This window comes from Mizuhopecten yessoensis, unplaced genomic scaffold (assembly GCF_002113885.1).
Source record: "Mizuhopecten yessoensis strain PY_sf001 unplaced genomic scaffold, ASM211388v2 scaffold10161, whole genome shotgun sequence".
NCBI lineage: Eukaryota > Metazoa > Mollusca > Bivalvia > Pectinida > Pectinidae > Mizuhopecten > Mizuhopecten yessoensis.
The window spans coordinates 34,681-58,839 of NW_018408409.1; the positions used below are offsets into that span (position 1 = coordinate 34,681).

The 24,159-nt window shown below is 33.6% G+C and overlaps 1 protein-coding gene across 1 annotated transcript in view; it reads right to left on the bottom strand.

Moving 5' to 3' along the window:
* Positions 1-16,591: 16,591 nt before the first annotated feature.
* Positions 16,592-24,159, bottom strand: part of LOC110459633 (receptor-type tyrosine-protein phosphatase gamma-like) — a 16,296-nt gene continuing 8,728 nt past the window's right edge. Inside the window, exons 13-16 of the mRNA XM_021511979.1 lie at positions 19,867-20,001; positions 19,235-19,353; positions 18,148-18,283; positions 16,592-17,060 (exon numbers count right to left, since the gene is read on the bottom strand). Coding sequence (XP_021367654.1) covers positions 16,989-17,060; positions 18,148-18,283; positions 19,235-19,353; positions 19,867-20,001 — 462 coding nt within the window. The 3' untranslated portion in view covers positions 16,592-16,988. The remainder of the gene's footprint in view (positions 17,061-18,147; positions 18,284-19,234; positions 19,354-19,866; positions 20,002-24,159) is intronic.

Sequence of the window (24,159 nt, forward strand, 5' to 3'; positions counted from 1 at the left end):
CGGATGCATACTTAAAGGCACACCAAATGTATACGGCAATTCAGTATTACCTAAATATGTCTCGTATCTAAGTTCTGTTTAGTTGCCAAATGTATTGTTTTTGATACCTAATGATATAAATAAAATATTATCTACACTGAAATATAACATAGCTTGAAGTGAAGAGGCTATATTTATTTGAGGCACAAGACGGGATACTTTGTAGACTTGAGCGAAATCGAGTATTTTTTCAAACTAGAAGAAGCCAGCAAAAAACCAATTACCTATAACTGAGCCAGATCTGGTTGTCCAAGTCTCGGTCCAACTTATGATTATGTTACAGAATCTTAGGTCTTAACTCCGATATCATATAATTTAGAGAAATATAATAAACGCTCTGAGATATCTTCATCAATTGAGACATATATAATAAATACTCCCAGATATCTTTATCAATTAACAGATATATAATAAACGCTTTCTATCAATTTAAGAAAGATCTTATTAAAAATGGAGATATCTTATATAATCCGTATTATGTGGGATTTTTTTTCTCTATTTTTCTTTTCTTTCAATAAATATGTTATTTTTTGTTTTTTGTTTGAAGCTAGGCTGTCTGTATTTTACTTAAAAATGTATTCGATACTTTTGCAATCTATTGTTGAGTATTAAATGTTGATTGTTTGTTGTGGTTACTTGATACTGTCCCGTAGAAGAGGGATCATAATCCATTTACAATTTCGTCACATAGTTGTACAGATAAAAACATGCAAAATGCTTACTTAGTAACTGCTTCACTAAAGAGAGTCGGTTTTGAAACTGTTTTGTTATTACTAAATAACATTTGTTCTTAAATATCGACTTTTCCGGATTTTTGTTTTCTTGGATAACGACGTTGATAAAAATTGCCAATAATGTAAATGTATTTGAAAGAATTCAAAAGATTTTGTGTTGCTGCATTTGCAAATGAAAAGATGAACACCAAATTTTTCGTCATGTTTTAGAAACCAATACCTGCCCAATGCGTTCCAAGCCTGTTGCTCTGTGTGATCGAATTTGTATATATATATTTTTCATATTTTTTTTCTCTATATATATAGCTATATCAGTACATTTAAGTTCACATTTTTATTTGTCTATTAAGCAGGTTTCTTTGGATGACTTTTCCATGGGATATTGGTTATTTATCGGTTTATGTTTAGTTGGTATCATTGTTTGAGCTGTCTCATATGTCATTGAGGACAGTATCAGGGATTACATTATGAGTATTGTTTTGCAAAGTAAGTTTTCGTTTTTTCCATCCTCAAATCAATGTCTTTCTATTTAAAGCTTTATTTTTGTTTTTCGTAGTGAAACTTCATCAGTATTGTACCTGTGATAACTCTTAAACCTTAACATGTTTGTAACCATTCAATCTTATCATATGTTGGCGGTCTACTTTTCAAAGTCACTATGTACGTGCCTCCTATTTTCTGATGGTTATTGTTTGCACCAGAGACAATTCTGTATTTATTCAAAGTTTTAAACAATTAAGGAAGACTGTTTTCTGTACCCAAAAATAGCTGGGAATCTACCGCACACTTGCTTATTTTGGCTTCAACCTTTATTTTTTTCGAGTCTAAAAAGTAGTCCGTTGATTTTGTCCCTTCTTCACACCATTCTGCTATTGGTCTAATTCTAGCAGCTGTTGTCTTTTGTTGATATTAATCTTCTAGCCATTGTTCAATACTTTTGACTCTACTATATTTCTTTAACATCCGTATTTGAAACTGACTTTTAAATCACTTTATTTGTTTTTCATTTACATTTAATACTATATTTGTTGTTATACAAATAACTTTACTTTTCGTTATCTCACCATTCTTTGATTTATATATACCTGTGCTTATGTGTTTTCCATTATTCCAGATATGTATACGTTTTCAAATTGATTGCTGCCTGTTTTCATTTTGCTCATTTTCGAAAGGAACTCGTCCTGTTTGGCTATTAGATAGTTTGATATTCAAACAGGGGATGCCATAATTTTCTGATTAAGCAAATAGACAGAACTCTATAGAAGAAGATACAACGCTTGCATTTAAATCTTTTGTTTGATCTTCTTATTGGAAAAGTTATTTTACACAGATTCCTTCTCCATATATCTTCAATTTCTAATTTTCCGGGGAATTTATTAGTTTTTTGTGTATTTCAAGCCATGTACATTGATTGTTTATAGCTTTTCATATGCTCTAAATGAATATTTATATATTTCAGATTGATATATATATTATCATTATAACTTCAAGAAGATTCCACGGTACTTTTGGAATATTATGATTCAATGAATAAATTATTTTCACAGACAATGTATATATAAGGATCTCTCAACGTTTCAAGACATACACCTAACTAACAACCTATTTGACACTATGTGAAGTCAACTTAACATTTTATGAATAATCAATATATCTCTATCAATTAAGTGATATATAATAAACACTGTGTTATTTTTTTTTATCAATTTAGAGGTATATCATAAACACACTGAGATATCTCTAGATATCTCTATCAATTTAGAGATATATAATAAACGCTTTCTATCAATTTGGGAAAGATCATATTAACAATGGATATATCTTATATAATCCTTATTATATGAAGAAGAGATATCTTTTATTAAATTTCAGATATTCATTTTTTTTTTAAATAAATCTGTTTTACTTATTGTTTTTATCTCCTTAGAGCTAAGCTATCACTTTTATTAAAACTGTATCCAATACCTTTGTAATATATCGTTTGGTTTAAAATGTTAATTAGCTTGTTGTATCTTGTATATACTCAATACTATCAATTAAAATCCAGTTACAATTTCGTCCCATATTTGTACAGATAAATCATGCAAATCGCTAACTTAGTAACTGCTTGACACAAGGACGAGTCGGTCTTGAAACGTTACGACACTTTTATACAGACATATTTGTGTATAAAGTAAATTTATGATACACTATTTGGATTTTATTTTTTTCAGGCATACGTTTGTTAAACGGCGAGTTTAAATCATGCTTTCGAGCTAATTGTATGTTATTGCGGACGCATTTTTATGGTAAAATATGTTTTTCAGTAATATATATTAATCAGAATATTGTCTTTAATAATCAAATATTTTTTTGTATAATTTGATAAATATTCCAGAAAATACTTGTTTTTGTTTGTTATTCCTACTAGCTAATTTGACCTTTCTGTTCATACACATGTATCAGCCTTTTTTTCATAGCCATAATGACCAAATGACGGGTTAGAAGATTTGTATTCATTAACTATGACAAATTTCTTAGACTCATCGGTTTGGTTTGGTTTGTTTTGTGTTTTACGTCCTATTTAAAGTACATGTATATTTCGAAACACTTCAGATATAATGGACAAAGCATATGATTTGTACTTGCCGTTCTTTATTACAAAGACATTATTTAATAATGCACTTTTAAATAAACTATTAACTGTCTCTCGGGTTTAAGTTTAAGTGACAGCTCCTTTTTAATTAAATTTTATGTAAAATGTTTATATCTGGTGGAGGATAATTGTCAAAGTGTTGTTACCTCTCTAGTCCTCTACGAAAACACAATCCGCCATAACGCTAGAAATTACATATTTGTTAAACGGGTGAAATTCATATCTAATGTTCAACCGGAAAATTATATATTTTCTTTTTAATACAATTTTAAAATTAAATATTGCTACATCAGAAAGTGTAGGAATTTGAAGCGTAATGTTTGACGTCAGGTTTTTATGACGTCACACTTGACAACAATGCAGAACGCTATTTGGAACCGGGTTCTCAATGCTATTTTTGCCGTTGCTGCTATTATGTGGTATGATTTTCAAACAAAAATGATACCAATGATGTAGTAATGTAAATACCATAATGTATGGTGCAAAAGTAGAACAAAACAGCCACTCATTATGCCGTCGCTTCATCTGAACTTGCAACTAATCTTTGCAACGAAGAGAAATTACCGTTCTGATTGGACAATAATGAGAATGATATCTTTACTTGTGAAGACATATTATTTCGTATATCTTGACGAAGATAAAATATTCTCTCGAACGGAAAATTCATGATATTTCACTGGTGAAGTGTAATAAATGCAGATATCTCAGGGATTTACTAACATAATTTTATCCAGAAGGCTTTCTCGTATTGGTAAGCACAAGAAGTAGACAAAGTGTTTACAGATCAAACCTAGCGGCGCTCGCGCCGCTTAGGGTTTTGAAAAGATTGGACGTCCATGTGCTTCTTTTTTGTCCCATTATTATTTAAATTATTTATCACCATTTTGGTTCAAAAATCAAAGTTGCTTTAATTACACAACTTTAAAAAAATAATAAAAAAAAGTGTATAACTTTCCACATTGTTGCATATGATTTTCATTATATTGAACATTATAAAGTTGTACAGCAAAAATGATCTCGCGACAATTAAAAATGCTGACACGATGTTGATTTACGCATTCAATCTAGTGTAAAAAGGTGAAATTTTGGCCTCACGTGAAGCGTAAACCGATGACCAAGGAGCTACGAGTTTAAAACTTAGAAAGACTTAATGTTACTAAGAGATTTTATTTCTTTCATCTAAAGATAAACGTACATAATTTGGTTACTCCATGAGAAAGTGTTTAGAAGATAAGGTTTTGGCAAACTTTGTTCAATGACTGCGTTCAGGAGTAAAAGCATCTATCACAGCGACCTACTTTTCGTAAATTGCATTTAGCCATCATGAGAAAAACTTGTATACTCACTAAACTTGGAGTAGATTTGAGTTACATGATTTGACGAAGTTACAGATACACTAGAGCTGACGGCATTAAGAAATATATTTCAATCAATATCGATAAGAATGTCGTTAATTACTTGTTAGAATATTTTTCATCTTTCATCAACATGAACAAGGCACAGAATCAATCTTTAACCATTTCCGTTACCGGACAACTATAAGTCACATTTTTTTATCCGAATTCTGTACATCTTACATAATTTGTGTTCGTCTCAATTTGATCCTAGAGAACGGGATTCACTAACACAATTTACTAAATAAATCTTGTCATAACAATTAACAGCAAAATAGAAACTTAATCATTGCGTTGCAATTATGTTGTTAAAGATAAACTGATGGGAATAATGATGGAGTAAATAAACGACTCTTAGGGGAATGTATGTTACCAAAAGTGACACGAACGGGGTCAAGTACATCAATTATATGTGAAATCAAATTTACCAAAGTCTTTTGTCGCTATTACTCACAGGAATGTCATAGATGAAACACGATTGGATTCCATCAACATTTAGAGCATGCTGTCGTCTGCAAAGAGTGCTAGTGTACTGTGTGCTATGTATTCGGGGAAGTCGTTGATGTATATAAGGAAGAGGACTGATCCCAAACAGGTTTCTTCATGCCAATGAGTGTAGGATATGGAAATTCAACCCAAAGGGTTTTCCAATTTGGTAACACCCAAGGCTTTAGAGTTATTTTCTCTCATTTCAACTACCTGTCCAAGCTCAGAAACCATGAAAATGCGGTCAGACTGGGTACCATTTTGATATTATAACTCCCCACCCTAAAGTTTTTTGACGAAAACGAATTTGTCAGCGAGATTTAGCATAGTTAAACAAATGGTGTATGTGGTTTTTTTAACGGAAGAAAGCAGGGTCGTGAAATAAGGGCATACTAAGCAAAATTATAGACGTTACAGAATATGGAAAGGGCGCATTTCCTTTGCCTTTTGACTCCATGCTAGTTTGAACTATTTAGAGTAAATAAAACATTTACCTACCTCTGAAATACATAGTGATGTTATGGATAGTGCTTGGCTGTCCTAGATCTACACTCCACCAGGCTTTTGGATTTCCTGCTGAGGCATTTGAAGAGCTACATGTATCACTTGACAAAATTTGATTCGAGTCCCCGTCTACAGCACTGGTTGCTATTTCCCCTACTATTTTGAGTTGCGTCTTTCCTCAACGCGATGTTATCTGAATCATCCAAGTATAAGTTTTTACTGAATAGTCTTGTTTTAATTTCTGAACATCACAAATACATTCAATGGGTCAAAGAACAAATAGCAAAGATAAAATCCCATATAACACTAGCTTCTTACAAACGAATGCTTGTCGGATGCGAATGACTTAAAATTTATGTGTGGGGCAAATACGTTATTCCAAGAGCATGGACAATATGAGGTTGTCAAATTTTTACATAAAACTAAACAAAAGAGAAATAAAATAGTATAAAACGAGTTAAAAAATAAACACCGGCGAGCATAAGCCGAAGGCAAATTTCACATTCGACTGCATCGCTGACGAATTATATTTTGTGAGTGCGAACAAATACAAAGAGATCATAATATACCGGAAAAAATGAAGCTTAAAGAAAGATGCTGAAGCTGGAAAAAAACTTACACGACGATTCGTCCAGTGATGATCAATTGGAATAAGGAGAAGAATCTATCGAAATACTATATAATTTTTAATAGGTAAATATATGGTTGATATATATTCTAGCTACTACCTCACAACTAAATTGCTATAACGTTTAAGAGTAAAATGAGTAAAACAGATCTGGATTGTGTTGCATTTGTAAAACTTTTGTTTCTCAAAATTCAAAGCTGCCCAAAGCGATCATCATGCTGATGTGGTGTCAAATGTCGATTTGTATCTTGAATGCTTTTTCCGTTATTCTTTACAACTCTATTTGCAAAATTCCTAGCTAGAAAAGCTTAAGATACTTACAACGTACTCTCGAAACATCGCCAATTTAAGGTATTAAGAATGCATATACCCTAAATGTGATCCAATAGTTCCATTGGAATCACAACAAATATGAACTAGTGAAACTGTGAGCGATCTCTAAATACACTTGTTTCTGGAGTGAAAATTAAATCTTCAAGTACCATAACTCAAGTCAAAATGTAGTCTAATTCAAAATTCCGTTTGTCATGCCTACATTTTGTATGATGTAGTTCCACTGTGCTAACAAAACAAAACAATCCAACGAACTGTGTAGGTGCTTACAAGGTTTCTTGAGATTAATATTTAAAATCGCCATAACTCCAGAAAAATCGTCAAATAAAAAATGTCCTTCCTAATGCATATGATTTAGTTTCATTGTGCAAACTTTTTTAGTTTTTTTTCAAAGGCAGTATAGTCTTTGAGTATATAATTACGATTTAAAAAAAATGCATACTCCTGCGATTCAATTAAACATCTTTCATACCAAAAAAGCGTCTATGCATAATAATACTCAAGCTAGATATGTATCATACGTGATATATTGTAACTTGTTTGATATTTGATATACATGATATGTATACAGATTTCCACTGTTTATAAAAGAGGAATAACTAAAAACGAATAGAAAAATAAAAAAAACAAAAAGACAAAAGAATAAGGAAGCATCAGAACAGAATGAAAAAGAAAAAAATAACAGAGAAAGACAGACGGAGAACTGATGACAGCAGAAGTAATGAAACAAAAGAAGAGCAGTATATTGTGGAAGACTATTTCACATAAATTAAGTAAACTTAATAGTATGATAAATCAGCTGTTGACAGGTTTCAGACAATTTCGACCACTTTTATCCATTTTTTCCATTCATTTACACATTTATTGTGACCAGAATTCACCTTTACCATATCCGATATACTTTTGAATAATATAGTTTTGGTTTATCGAATTGACTAGAGCCGTCACAGAAAGTTTACTGTGAAAACAGATTGTTCTGTCGATGTATAATTAAATCAACACGAGTATGTCCTTAACGATTCGTCTATACACATCTGTGTTTTTTAAGATACTAAAGATCATTTTTTTCATTTACTGAAAAGGGTACTGTAAGTGTATTATGAAGCATTTTAAAATTTGCAAGAAAATTCTGGACTTCAGTGCATTCCAATAACATAATTATGCACAATTGTCTCCCTTTCTCTATTGCAAGTCCTTTCATATATGCAAACTAATCACTTGTTAATGTAAAGTTATCAATTCTTAATTGTAGCCATTGTAAATTTATGTTTTTATTTACTTGAAACGGAACATTGTAATTTTATTGAGAAAAAAAAGAATTCCCAAATTATGTTGACCAGCAACCATAATGGTATTTTTAATAGGTTAGAGATAAAAGACTTGTGATCCTTTTCACGCTTCAAAATCAATTCTGGATTAAGAGTAATATCAATGGGAAGATCAAATGTTGACCCTGCTTGTGGACTATCAGTCCCCGAGCTAAGCCATAACCTTGTAGATGGAATCTATTTTAGCCAGGTTTACAAACTGTGTGTTTAAAAGGGATTCAAAGATACCCTTCTCCTTTAAATGTAGATCTATATCTAAAGATGAGTATACCACTCACTTGTGATTGTACCTCTTAAATCAGTAATAAATACGGTACGCCAAAAATGAATTAACCTGCATCATATAGCTGGTTCGTCCTCTTAGGACTCATCGGTGATGTAGGGGCGAAAACGAAAATCCAAAATAGGTCTAAACGACTTTTGAAACAAGAGGAGAGGTGCATAAAAAACCTCAGTTGATAAATTTCAAATCATTAGAAGATGAGTCGTCAATTTCAAATTTATTACTAGAGTTTTCACATTATGAACTTGCCTCTGCTCAAAAGATTACCTCTGGGACCTAAAACAACATCAGCAGAGTATACCGCCCCGTGTCTTGAAGGATAAACATAAAACACACACGTTATAGCACCTTAGCATTCAGTAATTAATACAGTTTGCCCTAAACATTATACAGCTGTTTTGTCCCACTGTGACTCATCGGAGAAGCTAGGGGCCAAAAAGTTGGTATTCCAAATAGGTCAAAAGTACTGTTGAAACAGAAAGGGGGGTGCAATTATTTCCGGAACATTTTTGCCATGGATTCTATTCTTTTGATCTAAGGACCTCTGACGAGCTCAAAGTCCATAAAATGATCCTATGGTGTTGTAAAAATTTCCTTTGTTTGACTTTCTGCAACAACAGCCAACATCTTTTTAAACAGGTGCTTCTTATATCAGTATTTCTAGTAATGATAACTTCTGTCTCCACATGACTATAAATAGAAGACCTGTTAATTGTAGCTCGATTCTGACGTAACTTGTTGTACATGTTTTAATTCAAAATATCGCCGTTTCGTTCCATTTATGTCTAAACGTAGACTTGCAAAAGCTCCAGAATACGGGACAAACGATCAGAATAGACTTCACAAGTTCCAATTATTTGGGGAAAAAACACGATTGAAATATAAGGATTGAATCTTGCTTTGGTTGATATCATGGGGTGATGAATTGAACTGGTATTGAAACAAATTCAACAAGAACTGCTTCACAGTTCATTAAATTTGTTTCAAGACCAACTCAATTTATCACGCCATAAAATCGATAAAGCAAGATTCAATCCTTAATTGAAGCAACACAAGAAATTGTTCAAACAACCAAAAACGATAATTCAGCAAAATATTATCAGCTTACGGTTGCTAGCGGTAGTGATGAGTCATGTACTGCCCCAGAAATCCTACTTCTACCCATTCTGCCTTGTGTAAGTAGCTCCACAGAGATTCGATATAAATGTCTGAAAAACACATACATATGTATAATGTTATAACTGATATGGGTCGCAGCACACATAAACAAATATATAGATATATGTTTATGCGTGCTGTGACCCATATCAGTATAGCATAAGGGTATAAATGTATGTTTCTGTGTGCTGTGATCCGTATCAGTATAGCATGTGCATTTCAGACATTTGTAACGAACCCCTGTGGTAGATCCATGTGGTCCCGTCTTATATGAAATACAGTCGAACAGCCAAATGCCATATAAAATGTTTCGTCCGTTCAAGCCATTTCTGGTTCCCTGTCTAATTTGACAATACTGCAGCTTCACATTCCAGAAGATGTGGAATCTCGAAATTTAGCGGCTCTCCACTTCGAGCTAATAAAAATATGGCTGCCGTAGATCGCAGCTGAGCCTGTGCACTGCGTCTAGACATAATCTCTCGCAATGACGCATCATGAAATTTGATATCTTATGAATTCACCAATAAAAATTAAATATGACATTTAAAATATGGTATTGTGTTTTGTTTCTACATAATTTTGCTGTATTGAATTATCAACGTACACCATCATGTTGCATGATGGTCCTTCAATGACGGACTGTATTTTTTACATTACGTCTATACGTAGACTTGCACAAGCTCCAATTATTGAAAAAAACCACGATTGAAATATAAGGATTGAATCCTGCTTTGGTCGATTTCATGGGGTGATGAATTGAGTTGGAATTGAAACAAATTCAACATGAACTGCTTCGCAGTTCACTATATTTGTTTCAAGACCAACTCAATTCATTAACCCATGCAATCGACCAAAGCAAGATTCAATCCTTAAATGAATTTGTTTCTGTATTGTTTCATATGCTATTTATGTTTGAAATGAAGACAAATTAAGTGAATATGAGGAAATTCCTTGACATTAAAACCTTCATGTATCTTGAGATTTCGTTCCGAAATTTCGAGCACGTTTGTTGAAAGATCGCGTTACTATCAAGATAAACGAAATTTACTGTTTTTCTTCGTGGTCTTAAAGTTCCTTTGCAGTATAACAAAACCGCCAGAAACAATTAGTTGTTACAGACAATTAGACAAAAAACGTCATTAAATCTTCAAAGAATTGCTGCGAATATAGAACGTCTCGTGATTATGTGTTGTAAAAAGTTGTATTCGTATATGTTGTTCATCTAATGAAAGTAGAATATTTTAAATAGGGATATGGTATTGGTTCTGATATATTTCCAGTTCATTGAACACATATACAGACCCTATTTATTTACCTAACATTACTATAATACCCATGCGAAGCGTGACTTTCGCCACGGTAAAAACAAAATCCTATATAAACAGCATGTATCATTGAAAATTGATTCTTTTGATTTTAGAACAGTTTATGGTCATGTATTTGATATATTAGGATGAATAAAACGTTCATGGTCCTGCCTCCATATTTAAGTATTTTTCAACATAATCTTAAAATAGTTCTGCATCATTTAACCGATTCTTTAATTAATATTCTATTTCGAAACTGATGCGCATATATGTCATCATTTTAATACCAAACAAAGATGAAAGCAATACATACACAGGTGATAGCATCTTGAACACTGGTAATAAACATAGTTTGCCAAAAATTACATAAACTGCATCACATAGCTGTCCCGTCCTTCTAGGATTCATCGGTGATGATATGTGCCAACAAGTTGTGTTTACCATAATTGACAGTTGACCTTTAGTCACCATGACCTTTTATACCGTGCATTGAACACCTTAAATGCATGATACAGGTATAGATCAGATTTCATCAAAATCTCTGCAATGGTTAAAAAGTAATGACCCGGACAAAACTTTACTAGTAATTTTCCATTTGTTTGACGTTCGACCTAGAACAAAAAGTCACGATGACATAAACATAATCACCGCACATCTTCATAAGGTGATGTTGGTATAGTTCACTTTTTACCTCAGTATCTTCTCTTAACAATTGGAAATGTATTTCCTGGATTATTATCGCTTGGAATTTTACACCCGTTCGGCATTGCGCCGGAGGCCAAGATCACAGTGACCTAATTATTACAATGAACCTCACACCTTCAGTCGATGATCCTGGTATACTTCAAGCTCCACTAAGGCATATTTATTATTTGAAAAATACGGCCCAGACAAAATTGTATCGGAGCAGAATGACTAAGGAGGAACAGGTACTTAATCTATCCTCATTCATAGTAAACATGTCTTTTATGCTAACCATACCAGAATACATTTCAGGTACAAGGTATGGGGCAACCTCAGAACTGATAGTAAACATGTCTTTTATGCAAACCATACCAGAATATATTTCAGGTACAAGGTTTGGGGCAACCCCAGAACTGAAAGTAAACATGTCTTGTATGCAAACCATACCAGAATATATTTCAGGTACAAGGTTTGGGGCAACCTCAGAACTGATAGTCCCTCAGGACAGCAAACTGTCTTTTGAAGTAAAATAGCATATATTAAGACGATACAGAAAAACAAAAAAGTTAACCTTTATTGCACCATTTCACAGTTTCGAACATTCAGCGAAACGGATGTTCATTGAAAGACCATGATTATTATATTGTAAGAATAATATATGATGATAATTATGATGATGATGATGCTGATGCTGATGATGATGATGATGATGATGATGATGATGATAATGATGATAATTGTTGTATTGTACTTTTAAATTTTTAGTATTTTTTTGATGATTGTAAGGATATTTCGAGTGATCCACTGATAAGCTCTTCCCTAAAAGCAAATGCTTTTTATTTCATAACTTTTAATGAGTAAAAAATATAACAGAAATATAGAAATAGCCTAAATACGTTTTGCTCAAATTGTCATGAATGGCATTAAAGCTAAATAAGCACAAAATAAAAACAAAACACGTGCACATCGACCTATATTTTATTGCAATTTTGAAACAAATTCCCTTGTATTTATATAAACTTGTTATAAAGTTTTGATATTTCTTTAAATAAGGATGAGCTAAATTTATAAAGGTATACATGTTATCATGTAGACATTCGTGTCATACCATGACAAACTGTTATCTCAAGTGCTATATTGTAAAAATATAATATCAATTTTTGTGCTTTAGCATCTTTTACAGTAAAACATCATTTCAATTCCATCTTGCTTATCGCCTAGATTTGTCAGAGTCCCATTTTCTCTTTTACTTTAGGCTCCCTGACAGGCGCTCCTTAATTTATAGCCATTTTTTTTTAACGTCGAAATTTCAATGAACTTGTGTTATATATATAAATTTTCAAGCAAAGTATCGGGAAAGCCTTAGACTTCTCTTCTTTATAACTTGTACCATTATTATGCATATTTTAAAAACAAACGTGTAGTGTTTTGAAGGTATAAGGATGGGACATATTTCAGGTATTACAGTTATATTCGTTTTAAACTAGAACTGTAAGCCAAAGGCTAACTAATACCCCCGCTCCTATATAAACTAGAACTGTAAGGTAAAGGCTAACTAATACCCCCGCTCCTATATAAACCAGAACTGTAAGCCAAAGGCTAACTAATACCCCCGCTCCTATATAAACTAGAACTGTAAGCCAAAGGCTAACTAATACCCCCGCTCCTATATAAACTAGAACTGTAAACCAAAGGCTAACTAATACCCCCGCTCCTATATAAACTAGAACTGTAAACCAAAGGCTAACTAATACCCCCGCTCCTATATAAACTAGAACTGTAAACCAAAGGCTAACTAATACCCCCGCTCCTATATAAACTAGAACTGTAAACCAAAGGCTAACTAATACCCCCGCTCCTATATAAACTAGAACTGTAAACCAAAGGCTAACTAATACCCCCGCTCCTATATAAACTAGAACTGTAAACCAAAGGCTAACTAATACCCCCGCTCCTATATAAACTAGAACTGTAAACCAAAGGCTAACTAATACCCCCGCTCCTATATAAACTAGAACTGTAAACCAAAGGCTAACTAATACCCCCGCTCCTATATAAACTAGAACTGTAAGGTAAAGGCTAACTAATACCCCCGCTCCTATATAAACTAGAACTGTAAGCCAAAGGCTAACTAATACCCCCGCTCCTATATAAACCAGAACTGTAAGGTAAAGGCTAACTAATACCCCCGCGCCTATATAAACTAGAACTGTAAGGTAAAGGCTAACTAATACCCCCGCTCCTATATAAACCAGAACTGTAAGCCAAAGGCTAACTAATAACCCCGCTCCTATATAAACCAGAACTGTAAGGTAAAGGCTTATTAATGCAAAGCATTGCAAAGCAATATAGTCTTCCACCAGTAATGAATTCATTTTTGGCTGAACTATACACTCATTTAAGTATACAGGTCACTCTCATACTTCCTGTATTCCCTCTCAATGCCAAAGCATACTTACAAAGCAAATCTTGTTAGCCCATGGCCAGATAAACGAGTTTTGCTGAAATCGTCCTAGTAGTTAAGGAAGAGATGTCAGGAGAAAGACTTTTAATAAAAGACCATAACTTCTTAAAAATGGTCGAAATGAAGAAATACTACCCCGAGGCACGACATCAGGGGGTAATTACCATATCTATTAACTATCATTGAAATTGGCCCAATAGTTTAGGAGGCAAACAAAGATTTTTTTAAAAAGGGTCATAACTGAGGTTAAAAGAGTCAGAATGAAAAAGTACTACTTGGATACACAACGTCAAACGGCAGTTGCCATATCTGTAAACTTTCTTTGAAAATGGCCAGGTTGATAAGGAGAAGTTGTCAGGAAAAAGGTTTATTCAACAAAGGGCCATTACTCCGTAAAAAGGGTCAGATTGAAAAAAAAAATACCTGGATGCACAACATTAGGTGGTAGTTACAAATGTATCATATCTGAAAACTTTCATTGAAATTAGTCCAGCAATTTAAGGGAAGTTGGTACAAGTTGGCTTGTCGGTACGACAAGCGTTTTTCCAAAATAGGCAATAACTCCGTAAAAAAAGGGTCAGAACGAAAAGAATAATACCTGGATGCACAGTTTAAGGTGATAGTTATCATATCTGAACACTTTTGTTGAAATTGGCCCCATAGTTTTGGAGGGTTTGTCCGGACATTGATTTTTCAACCAAGGGCCATAACATCGCAAAAAAGGGTCAGAATGAAAAATAATACCTGGATGTACAACTTCATGTGGTAGTTATCATATCTGCAAAGTTTCGTTGGAATCTATCAACAACTTTAGAAGGAGTTGTCCGGACAAAACAAAATCAGGATTTTTTAACAAAAGGCCATAACTTCGTTAAAAAAAGGGTCAGAACGAAAAAATAATACCTGGATGCACAATTCAGGTGGTACAGTAGTTATCATATCTGCAAAGTTTTTTTGAAATCGATCCATAACTTCAGAAGAAGTAGTCCGGACAAAAAGTTTCAGGATTTTTTCAACAAAGGACCTTAACTTCGTAAAAAAGGGTCAAAATAAAAAATAAATAAAACTGGATGCACAACTTCTGGAAAGTTTAATAATGAATGTATAAGTTCAGTGAATATTCAATCCAGTCATAATCCGTTTATTTGATATTACCATCCTGTCGCATTTGGTCCCAGCATTCTGTTTAACTAAAACTATTTCTGAATTATAGAAAATCCTTACTTTTAGTGGTGGATGTGTTAACTAAATGCGACGTCATGCACAGTATTAAAATTAAATTGACCTATTCAGATTATATTATGTTTGCATACAAATCGACACAATCGCATAAAACTAGTTTATCTACAAATTGTTGACAATATTTAGATATTTTACATGTATAAATTCTACGACACAAATAGATTTCGTGTCATGGCCGGCAAAATGGATACAACTAAATACTGTCTTGTCATGGTAAATAACAGCTAATGGGGTTTTTGTTCTTTTTTCTTGTATTTCGAGTTTAGTGTTTGTGAGAGAGTATCAAATATATGACAAAATATATATATATATATATATTTTTAATTGAACTGCCATGAGAAAATTATTAATGTTGCTAAATGTCTCACTAAAGATGAGCAATGAATTCAATAAGTTGAGAACAGAATTCATCACATGTAGGTTTGAAGGATAAGGATCTTTTACACCAAATGATCCCAAATGATGTTGTATTCTTCTACCCCAAGCTCTCACCAGAAAGTTTGGGGAAAAAAACATGACATCGACAATGCAAATGAGTCACTATATATATGTTAATCTATACCATATTTGGAATGAGCGGATAAGTAAGGTAAAAGATAACATCTTTCATGGCAAGCTTGTGCAATAATCATTACATGTATGTTCATGAGCTTAAGTCATCTGTCGAGGTCAAAATCGCCAGTCAGTCAAACGACGTTTACACGTACTTCCAATTGTGACGACATAAAGAAATGCCGTTACCTGATTGTGACGTCATAATATCAAAGGGGTACACGTGTATCTTACTAAGGTAGAGATAGGAGAAATTTAAAATCAAATGGGAACGCATTAAACACATTTTCCGCTTGAAAGTACACTATATCAAGAAGTACTCAGTTCCTAAACACAGCGTCATGATCATTTTATAAATTTTATAAGTACACTATATCAAGAAGTACTCAGTTCCTAAACACAGCGTCATGATCATTTTATAAATTTTACACATCAATTTGATGAATCTATGGGGGAAAAATACGACAATTTCTATGTTGAGGTTTGTTATGCATATTTCTCCGCATAATGCATAAAAGAAATCTTTAATTAATAAGGGTGTCCATGTATTGTTTTAGTATTTTTTCCATGTTTTTATATACTTTAAGTTTTATTTATGGATTATTCAAACTAAGCTGTACTCTTGTAATTTTAATAATCATGACATATTCTGTGGTAAGCAGATGTTATTTTCAAATGCACAGAAATAAACTTTATACTACAAATGGACTTTGACAGTTATACAAATATTATTAAATCATATTGTGATAATGTATAAAAAAAGTGCAAATACATATTTATTTTTACTTTTTTATATGAATCATTTACAGTAAAACCTCGTTATAATGCCACCAATTGTCCAGAGAAATTTTGGCGTTATAAGGGGGTTTAGTATTAAATTGAAATTCTGAAGAAAACAATTGAACATTGAAATATGTTGGCGGTAAACGATGAAGTAAATGAAACGAAGGGCATTATATCGAGGTTTAACTGTATTACAAAATGATTACTAACAGTAACTTTACGACATGTATTAATCACTTGTTTTCGACGTCGGCATCAATTTCAACTATACCTATGTACAGTAGTATGAATCGCACATAATTATTTACAGCTACAATGTATATAAATCTACTTCTAGTCTTGAAAGGATCATAATTTTACATCACGAAAATACTCTCCATTCTGAGGCTGACTTCTAGTTGTCAATGTTTTTCACCAAACATATTTCTCAAACGTCAAATGTTGGCATACACACTTCCGTTATCCAAATGGTCTTTCATCACCTTGTAGCAGAACTCATACTGCGCCTAAAACATAAAATGTGTTCAAATGTTTAATTTTGCTAATGGATTTGACAGAATAGGAAATCATTTTGTATGCAATTTTTATTATATCGTAAAGTTATGATATTTTCAAATATAGCGAGTTTAAAAATTGATGTAACAGAGGTCATTATTATTTAAATGCCTCCGGTAAGAATCCAACCCAGGACCTCTAACTTACTAGTCTTACACTCTACCGAATGAGCTAACGAGAAATTTTCCCTAACCGAGTCGGTAGGAAGCGGCTAATATTTGTCCAGGGTGACATGCATACTCCCGCCTCCAGGAAAGAACATGTCAATAGTTTTCCATGGGTCATACCGATACCTTTGCAAGTATCGCCGGTTATTTTTGTCTTATCTACCGGGTCCCTACGTGGGCGCCAATGTAACAGAGACCACTATTTTTTCAATACCTCCGACAGGAGTTGAATCCGAGACCTCTGGTTTACTAGTCTTACGCTCTATCAAATGAGCTTTAGGGAAATTCTCCATAGCCGAGTCGGTAGGAAGCGGCTCTCATTTTACCAGGGTGACAGTGTTATTTAGTTTGTATTATAAAACACCGTCACATGTTTTGTTCTTTTTCCTCTCTGTCAATAACATGAGTGAAGTAAAATAACTGACAATACAGTATGACGACTAAAAGATGGAACATGATTTATATCAAAAATATATTTCATTGTTATTTATCAGGTTAAAAGGTGATTACAAATCTCGGTAATGTACACTGTATATCATACTGAAAGGATAAAGAAACACAGGGTAACAAAATATGCAACAATTATTTAACTGCTTAACCTAAAATTATGAAATACCTGTCAGACGAGTATCTTGATCTTTGTGTATTCAAACCGGTGTGTAAAGTTACTCAGCTGTGTAATGTACCGTGCCACTTGTGAAAGTGTTAAAAGACAAAAACTCACGTCCTGAATAACGATGACAAGTTCGTTTACACATCGTGTCAAACCACGTGATAAACTTATATAAATATATTGTATATAACATTCAAATAATCCTCAAATGTTTATCCTGCGTATCTATATTCTCTCAGTATATATAAACACAATCACCATATTTTGCAGACACTGCGGTCTTCGGATTTGAAGCTGTCTTGCTGCCGCCATGATGTCTACTTCACCATCAACCTCCAGGCGTTCCATCACGTTACATAAGACACACAAAAGTCCGCTCTCAGATGACCCATTACTGAAAAATAAAAAATCGACAAAAGTTTGATTCAACAAACAAACAAAAAGTCATTTAGTGCTTTCACAAAAGACGTGCACGCGTTTTACATCACCTTCAGTAACAGGATCGAGAAAAGGGAAATTACTCTAATCTAATCCGAATATTCTTTATATTATTGTTGTACGGACATGATACAAAGGTGTCTGTATATAGAGAAATAATCTTTAAATAGAGCAGACTAACATCATTATTAGGAATTAACATTGATACATAGATTTATTGATTTTTTATTCCATAATTATATCTCCATGTTTACATAAAAAAAAACAAATGGGAGCAATATAAAAATACGTTTATTGACATTGCATGACTAATTTTGCGGAATAGGAATATTTGTACCGAATAAAACATAAATACATGTAACAGCACGAGCCGTATAACACATAAATGCATGTTGTGTCACGAGCAATGTAAAACATAAACGCATGTGGTAGCACAAGCCATATAAAACATAAACGCATGTTGTGTCACGAGCCATACATAACATAAATGCATGTTGTAGTACAAGCAATATGAATATAATTAAATGTTGCAGCCCAAACCATATATAACATAAATACATGTTGAAGCACGAGGCATATAAAACATCAATACATGTATAATATACATGTAAATTGGCAGCACGAGCAGACAAGTTACTGCGGACGACGGAAATCCAGACATCCAGACATCCAAACAGGGTGATTCCAGTATACTTCGTTGCTGGTATAATAATTTGCTTATCCTAAAAACATGCATACATTCCATTTATTCCATATCATTTTCCCCTACACACCAGATTTATGGTCATTTTTGCTGATGTTATTATTTACACTAGCACTTATGATATGTTTTGTACTTACCAGCAGGTTATAACGACTGGTGATGTTATTGTTTACACCAGCACTTATGATATGTTTTTGTACTTACGAGCAGGTTATGACGACTGGTGATGTTACACTGCCTTTTGAGGTTAACACTTGTTGAATCAATTCCAACATCGATTTTGTCGAGGGAAGTGACTCGTTCCAAGAATGGTTACAACAGTTCTAGTCGTTGCTTTCTATAAAAATGGTGTTTACAATATAACATTAAATGTAGTTAGACCTCAAACACAATTAGCACAATATATACATGTAACCTTTTACTTTCGACTTCTTCATGCACCTGACCCAGTAATCAGTCTTGAAATATGTAGATATGGGTTCGGTGAGAATTTTGTCACATAAGAAATTCATCAGGGTTATGGTGATATACACTGACATATTTAGGCATCAACGCTTATATCTATATATGACCCTCGTACAAGTACACATACGGTACACACAAATTTAATTAAGTTATTTTCACAGTAACATTTTGATATCTACAAACCATATAGTTAATACTACCAAAATTATTGAAACAAGAATTAATAGTTTGTATTTTTATGTTCAAATCAATGGAATTAACATTTGTTTACACATGATATCGATTTTTTTTGTATGATATTGTGGTAAAATAATAATTGTTACTGTCAAGTTAACATCACTGGAACGATATTTCCAGTCATGTAGTATTACCTTGTTCTGAATTGAAAGCTTCCGTTTGATCACAACATCTGACTTCAATGTTTGGGGCTGAGTTTCGTCATACATAACGGTGTAGTCGCCAAACGTGTCAACGTGTCCTTCTTGTGTGGGCCATCTCGCGTCACCCTTAAAATATGACAAATACCTAACTCCTAAGCTTAGGATACAATTGTACTATTTATTGATCTATGATTCTATGATGAAATTAAGAAACCACTATCATTAGAATCATGCAATAATTCATAGAATCGTTTTCTTTTGTTGAATATCCGTGATGGCATAGTCATAAATTTAATGAATATATAGCCGTCAAGGTTGCATAATAAATTATGATTGTGATCATAACAGCGCTATGGTGTTGAGTAAATGTAACAGTAAAAAATAAGTATGAGATATTACAAATACTGTACGCTCATTAAGATACAAAGCCACGCCAAGAGTGCATATGATGTTAATCTGTATATCTGTGTTATTGTGGTAAGCTACTAAACATTTACATATCCTGTTACTAACTTTGAAATATAACAAATACTGTTTACTTATTAAGATACAAACCTTCCTACCTGGTAAAATAATAGTAAGTCATCCCGATCGATATTTAATATAAATTAATAAACAATAATACAATATTTTTCTTTCATAGTAAAACCGGTATGACGCGTCCCCTGCGCATTCTGACATCCTGTTATATTCCAGATACAATTGTAATACATTTCATTTAACGACCACTTTAATTCAGTTTTCTTTAACTCATTCACCCCTGAAATTTCATAATGAACTATTCCAACCTGTGAATTGGAAGAGTTCAAATGTGTCTTCAGAGGTGAATGAGTTAAAATTGGTGATTCTGACATCCTGTTTAACAAAAATAAATAGCTTTTGCTACTTCAAATCAAAGTGCCGAGGGCACTCGGGGATGCTGTGTATGAAGGATTCAAATAATGGAATAAAGGAGGTGGTATATCAGTACAGAATGGCAGTAAATAAGTACATCTTGTTGAGTAAGGGTCATAATAGCCCATCCCTTAATCATAATTTTCAATAAAAATATATAACAAGCAGAGTATTGCTAAAACAATTGAAACCTGCCTGATATTATGGTCCTTAAGTAGTGTTTCAATTCGATGGAAATCCTTCAAGGAATGAAGCTGCTACAGCGCAGACAATGATTTTTTTAAAAATAGTAACAGTGACCTTGACCAGACAACCCTGCAAACTAAAATTGTCCCGTAAGATTTTGGGAAAGTTTTTGATTAAATGAAAAAAAAAAGTTATATAGATAATATTAATAAATAATAATGATATCATTATTACAATTTGTTGTTATCGTGATTAATTATACAAAAAATTAAAACGAGATTGTATTATTTCCAGTGCGTGTAATCACGGACTTATACAAGTCCCTTATTGTGTATCTCTCGTTCTCTCGATATTGTAACGAAGGTTAAAGACCTATATAATTATTCAATTTCTGGTTAATGTGTATAATATGTATATACGGTTTTAATTTTTGATGTCCAATATGCTATATTCACGAAGCACTTGTATTATACTAATCGGGCCATTATCTAGAGACTGTATTGGGAAGCTATCTACAAACTCGTTACTTAGGCGCAGCTGCTGACGCATTGGGAAGCTATCTATAAACTCGCTGAGGGCTACTTTAGTATAAGTCAACATTCTCTTTCACTTGGAGACTTTCCATTGAGACAAAGAAAACACGAAGCCTACTTTATCAAGGACAGTTATCAAACAGTCGTTCAACAAGTCGCGAGCATGAAACTACGCAATGATGGACAAGGGGAGAAAACTCTTACACACACACTTCTTTAGAGTATTGGAATAGGAGGCGAATTATTTTGAACCAAATATAGTTCGGAACTTTCACTGATTAAAACCGCCACTGTTAAAGATCTTTACATATTTTCTTTGATTTTTTGTGTCTTATACAGATATATTTTACCATATTATAGCATTGATCATATCAAGACATAATGAACACATTATCTAAAGATCTTTCGCGGAAGGAGGTAAAGTGTTGTTTGATTTTTTTGTGACGAAATTATGCGGTCCAAAAAGCGTAGTAATCTGAGATTGATATAGTTCATGATGCTCACTGAAAAAAATCGCCTTTTCGTAAAATTTTAACATTTTTTCTTTGATTTATTGATCGTTTTCATATGTATTTCATCATTTTATAGCATTAACCATACCATGAAATAATCAACACAGCATTTAAAGATCTTCCGCGGAAGAAGAAAGTCTGTTGTTTGGATTTGATTTGCCCAGGCTTGGCGAGGAACGCTATGAATGCTGTACACATCATCCAAAAAGGCTAATTTACAATATTGCTTTCTGCCGAGTAGAAATGGTGTATTCTCACACCCTGTTAAACCAAAACAAATCGTTTTTGCTACTACAAAAAGGACAAGTTAACAATATTGCTCTTCTGATTCACCGGTCATGGTATAATTATAATTCTACCACGTCTGTGATGTAACGACGGTTTTCATTGGTTAAAAAGAGTGCATTATTGAGCGATAAACCATGCGCGTGCCAATAACCAATGCACGTGAAATAGTACGCACGCATGCTGTTCCAACAACCTCCCCGTAATTTATCATGAATTAACAAAAATAGCATAACTGTCAGGCGGGATCAAAATATTTGACAGGCTTGCCATTCAAAAGATAACACGGATCTATAGACCTAAAGTATGTGGGTCCGTGCAGTGAAAATGGTTTATTAATTATCGACATTTAAATGTACAGGTCTGAAGACAAAATGGTAAATTATTAATTACTTCTGTTTTTACTTCACTTGGTAGTGCCGTACATTTCACGATGTGTGCAGTGTGTGTATGTACTGTCAAGCGTTGATTTCATGTTTTGACGAACGATGTCGATAGCGTGCCAATGTTTGATTGATTGAAATAAACATCGTATCTGACTTCACACGTGTTCAGTTGTTTCAGGTCTGCAAAACGTCGTCTGCTTTCAAAAAATCAACATTGCTTCAAGTTCAAGTTCCTTGGTATTACGACCGAACATCGGAGACAGGTTGTTTTATTGTGGGGAGCTGTGTCGGGTTGTGGACTTTCACCAACCAAATCCTCAATTTGCCAAACAATTTGTGGTGAGGTCTATATACAGTGGCGAAACCAGGCGGGTTTTTCTTCACCAACTTCACCAAAGGTTGTTTATTGTGGGGAGCTGTTTCGGGTTGTGGACTTTCACCAACCAAATCCTCAATTTGCCAAACAATTTGTGGTGAGGTCTATATACAGTGGCGAAACCAGGCGGGCTTTTCTTCACCAACTTTTGGACGATATACCAGAGGACAACATACGTCCCTGGGATAGTCAGGAGGATGACGCAGCCATTGCCTCCATCAGTGAATTCGAACATGTTAGCCCTGTAAGCCCCCCAGTTACTGCTATGTGCGCGACAGGTAATGTGACTCGGACACACGCCCCAGAGACCAGCGCCACCACCACCGTTAGCTCCGGACCCAGGTTCGCCACGGTTACCGAAGACTCATTGGCAGCACTCGAAAATAGTAAACATGAGGGGAACACGATAAAACAGACCACCTGGGGAGTGAAACTAATAAAAGGTTAATAATAATAAAACTTATAAAACTTAACTTTGTTTTAACAAATATGTTTTATTTAAACTTGTCGTTCATATTACACCACCGTAACTTACATGTACATATTATTTCATGCAGTGACAATTTACAAAACACCGACTACAGTGCATTCCTCTTATTGCATATAGCCAAAGAAAAACACAATTAATAGGAATAAATATTACTATCTTTATACTGCAGGTATATTCTTACAAATAAATAAGGGGTCTGTCTTTTCCCTGCTAAAAGGAGCCGATTGCCCGGCCCAATAATATGACCTAACATTCCCAATTAAAAAAAAAAATCGTGATTAATGGAACCATGTTGTTAACAATATTTTCATATTTTGAACTAGATAAAAAAATTCTCACTTTCCCTTTTACTTCATACAATTTTTTTTTATTTCGTGTATCAAGAAAAAAAGTGATAGGAACATTTCTGTTGCTCAACACGAAAGTCGTTAAATTAAGTATCTCGGTTTCCGATAATATTACGCGAAAAATATGGTCATGGTTTCCCATTGAATACCATAAATTTATATTCCACAAGTGTGGCCGAATATGTTCACGAGTGCGTTAGCACGAGTGAAAATATCTAAGTATTCTACTGCACGAATGAAATGTACAAATGTAAAGTCACTAACAGCTAGGGGGG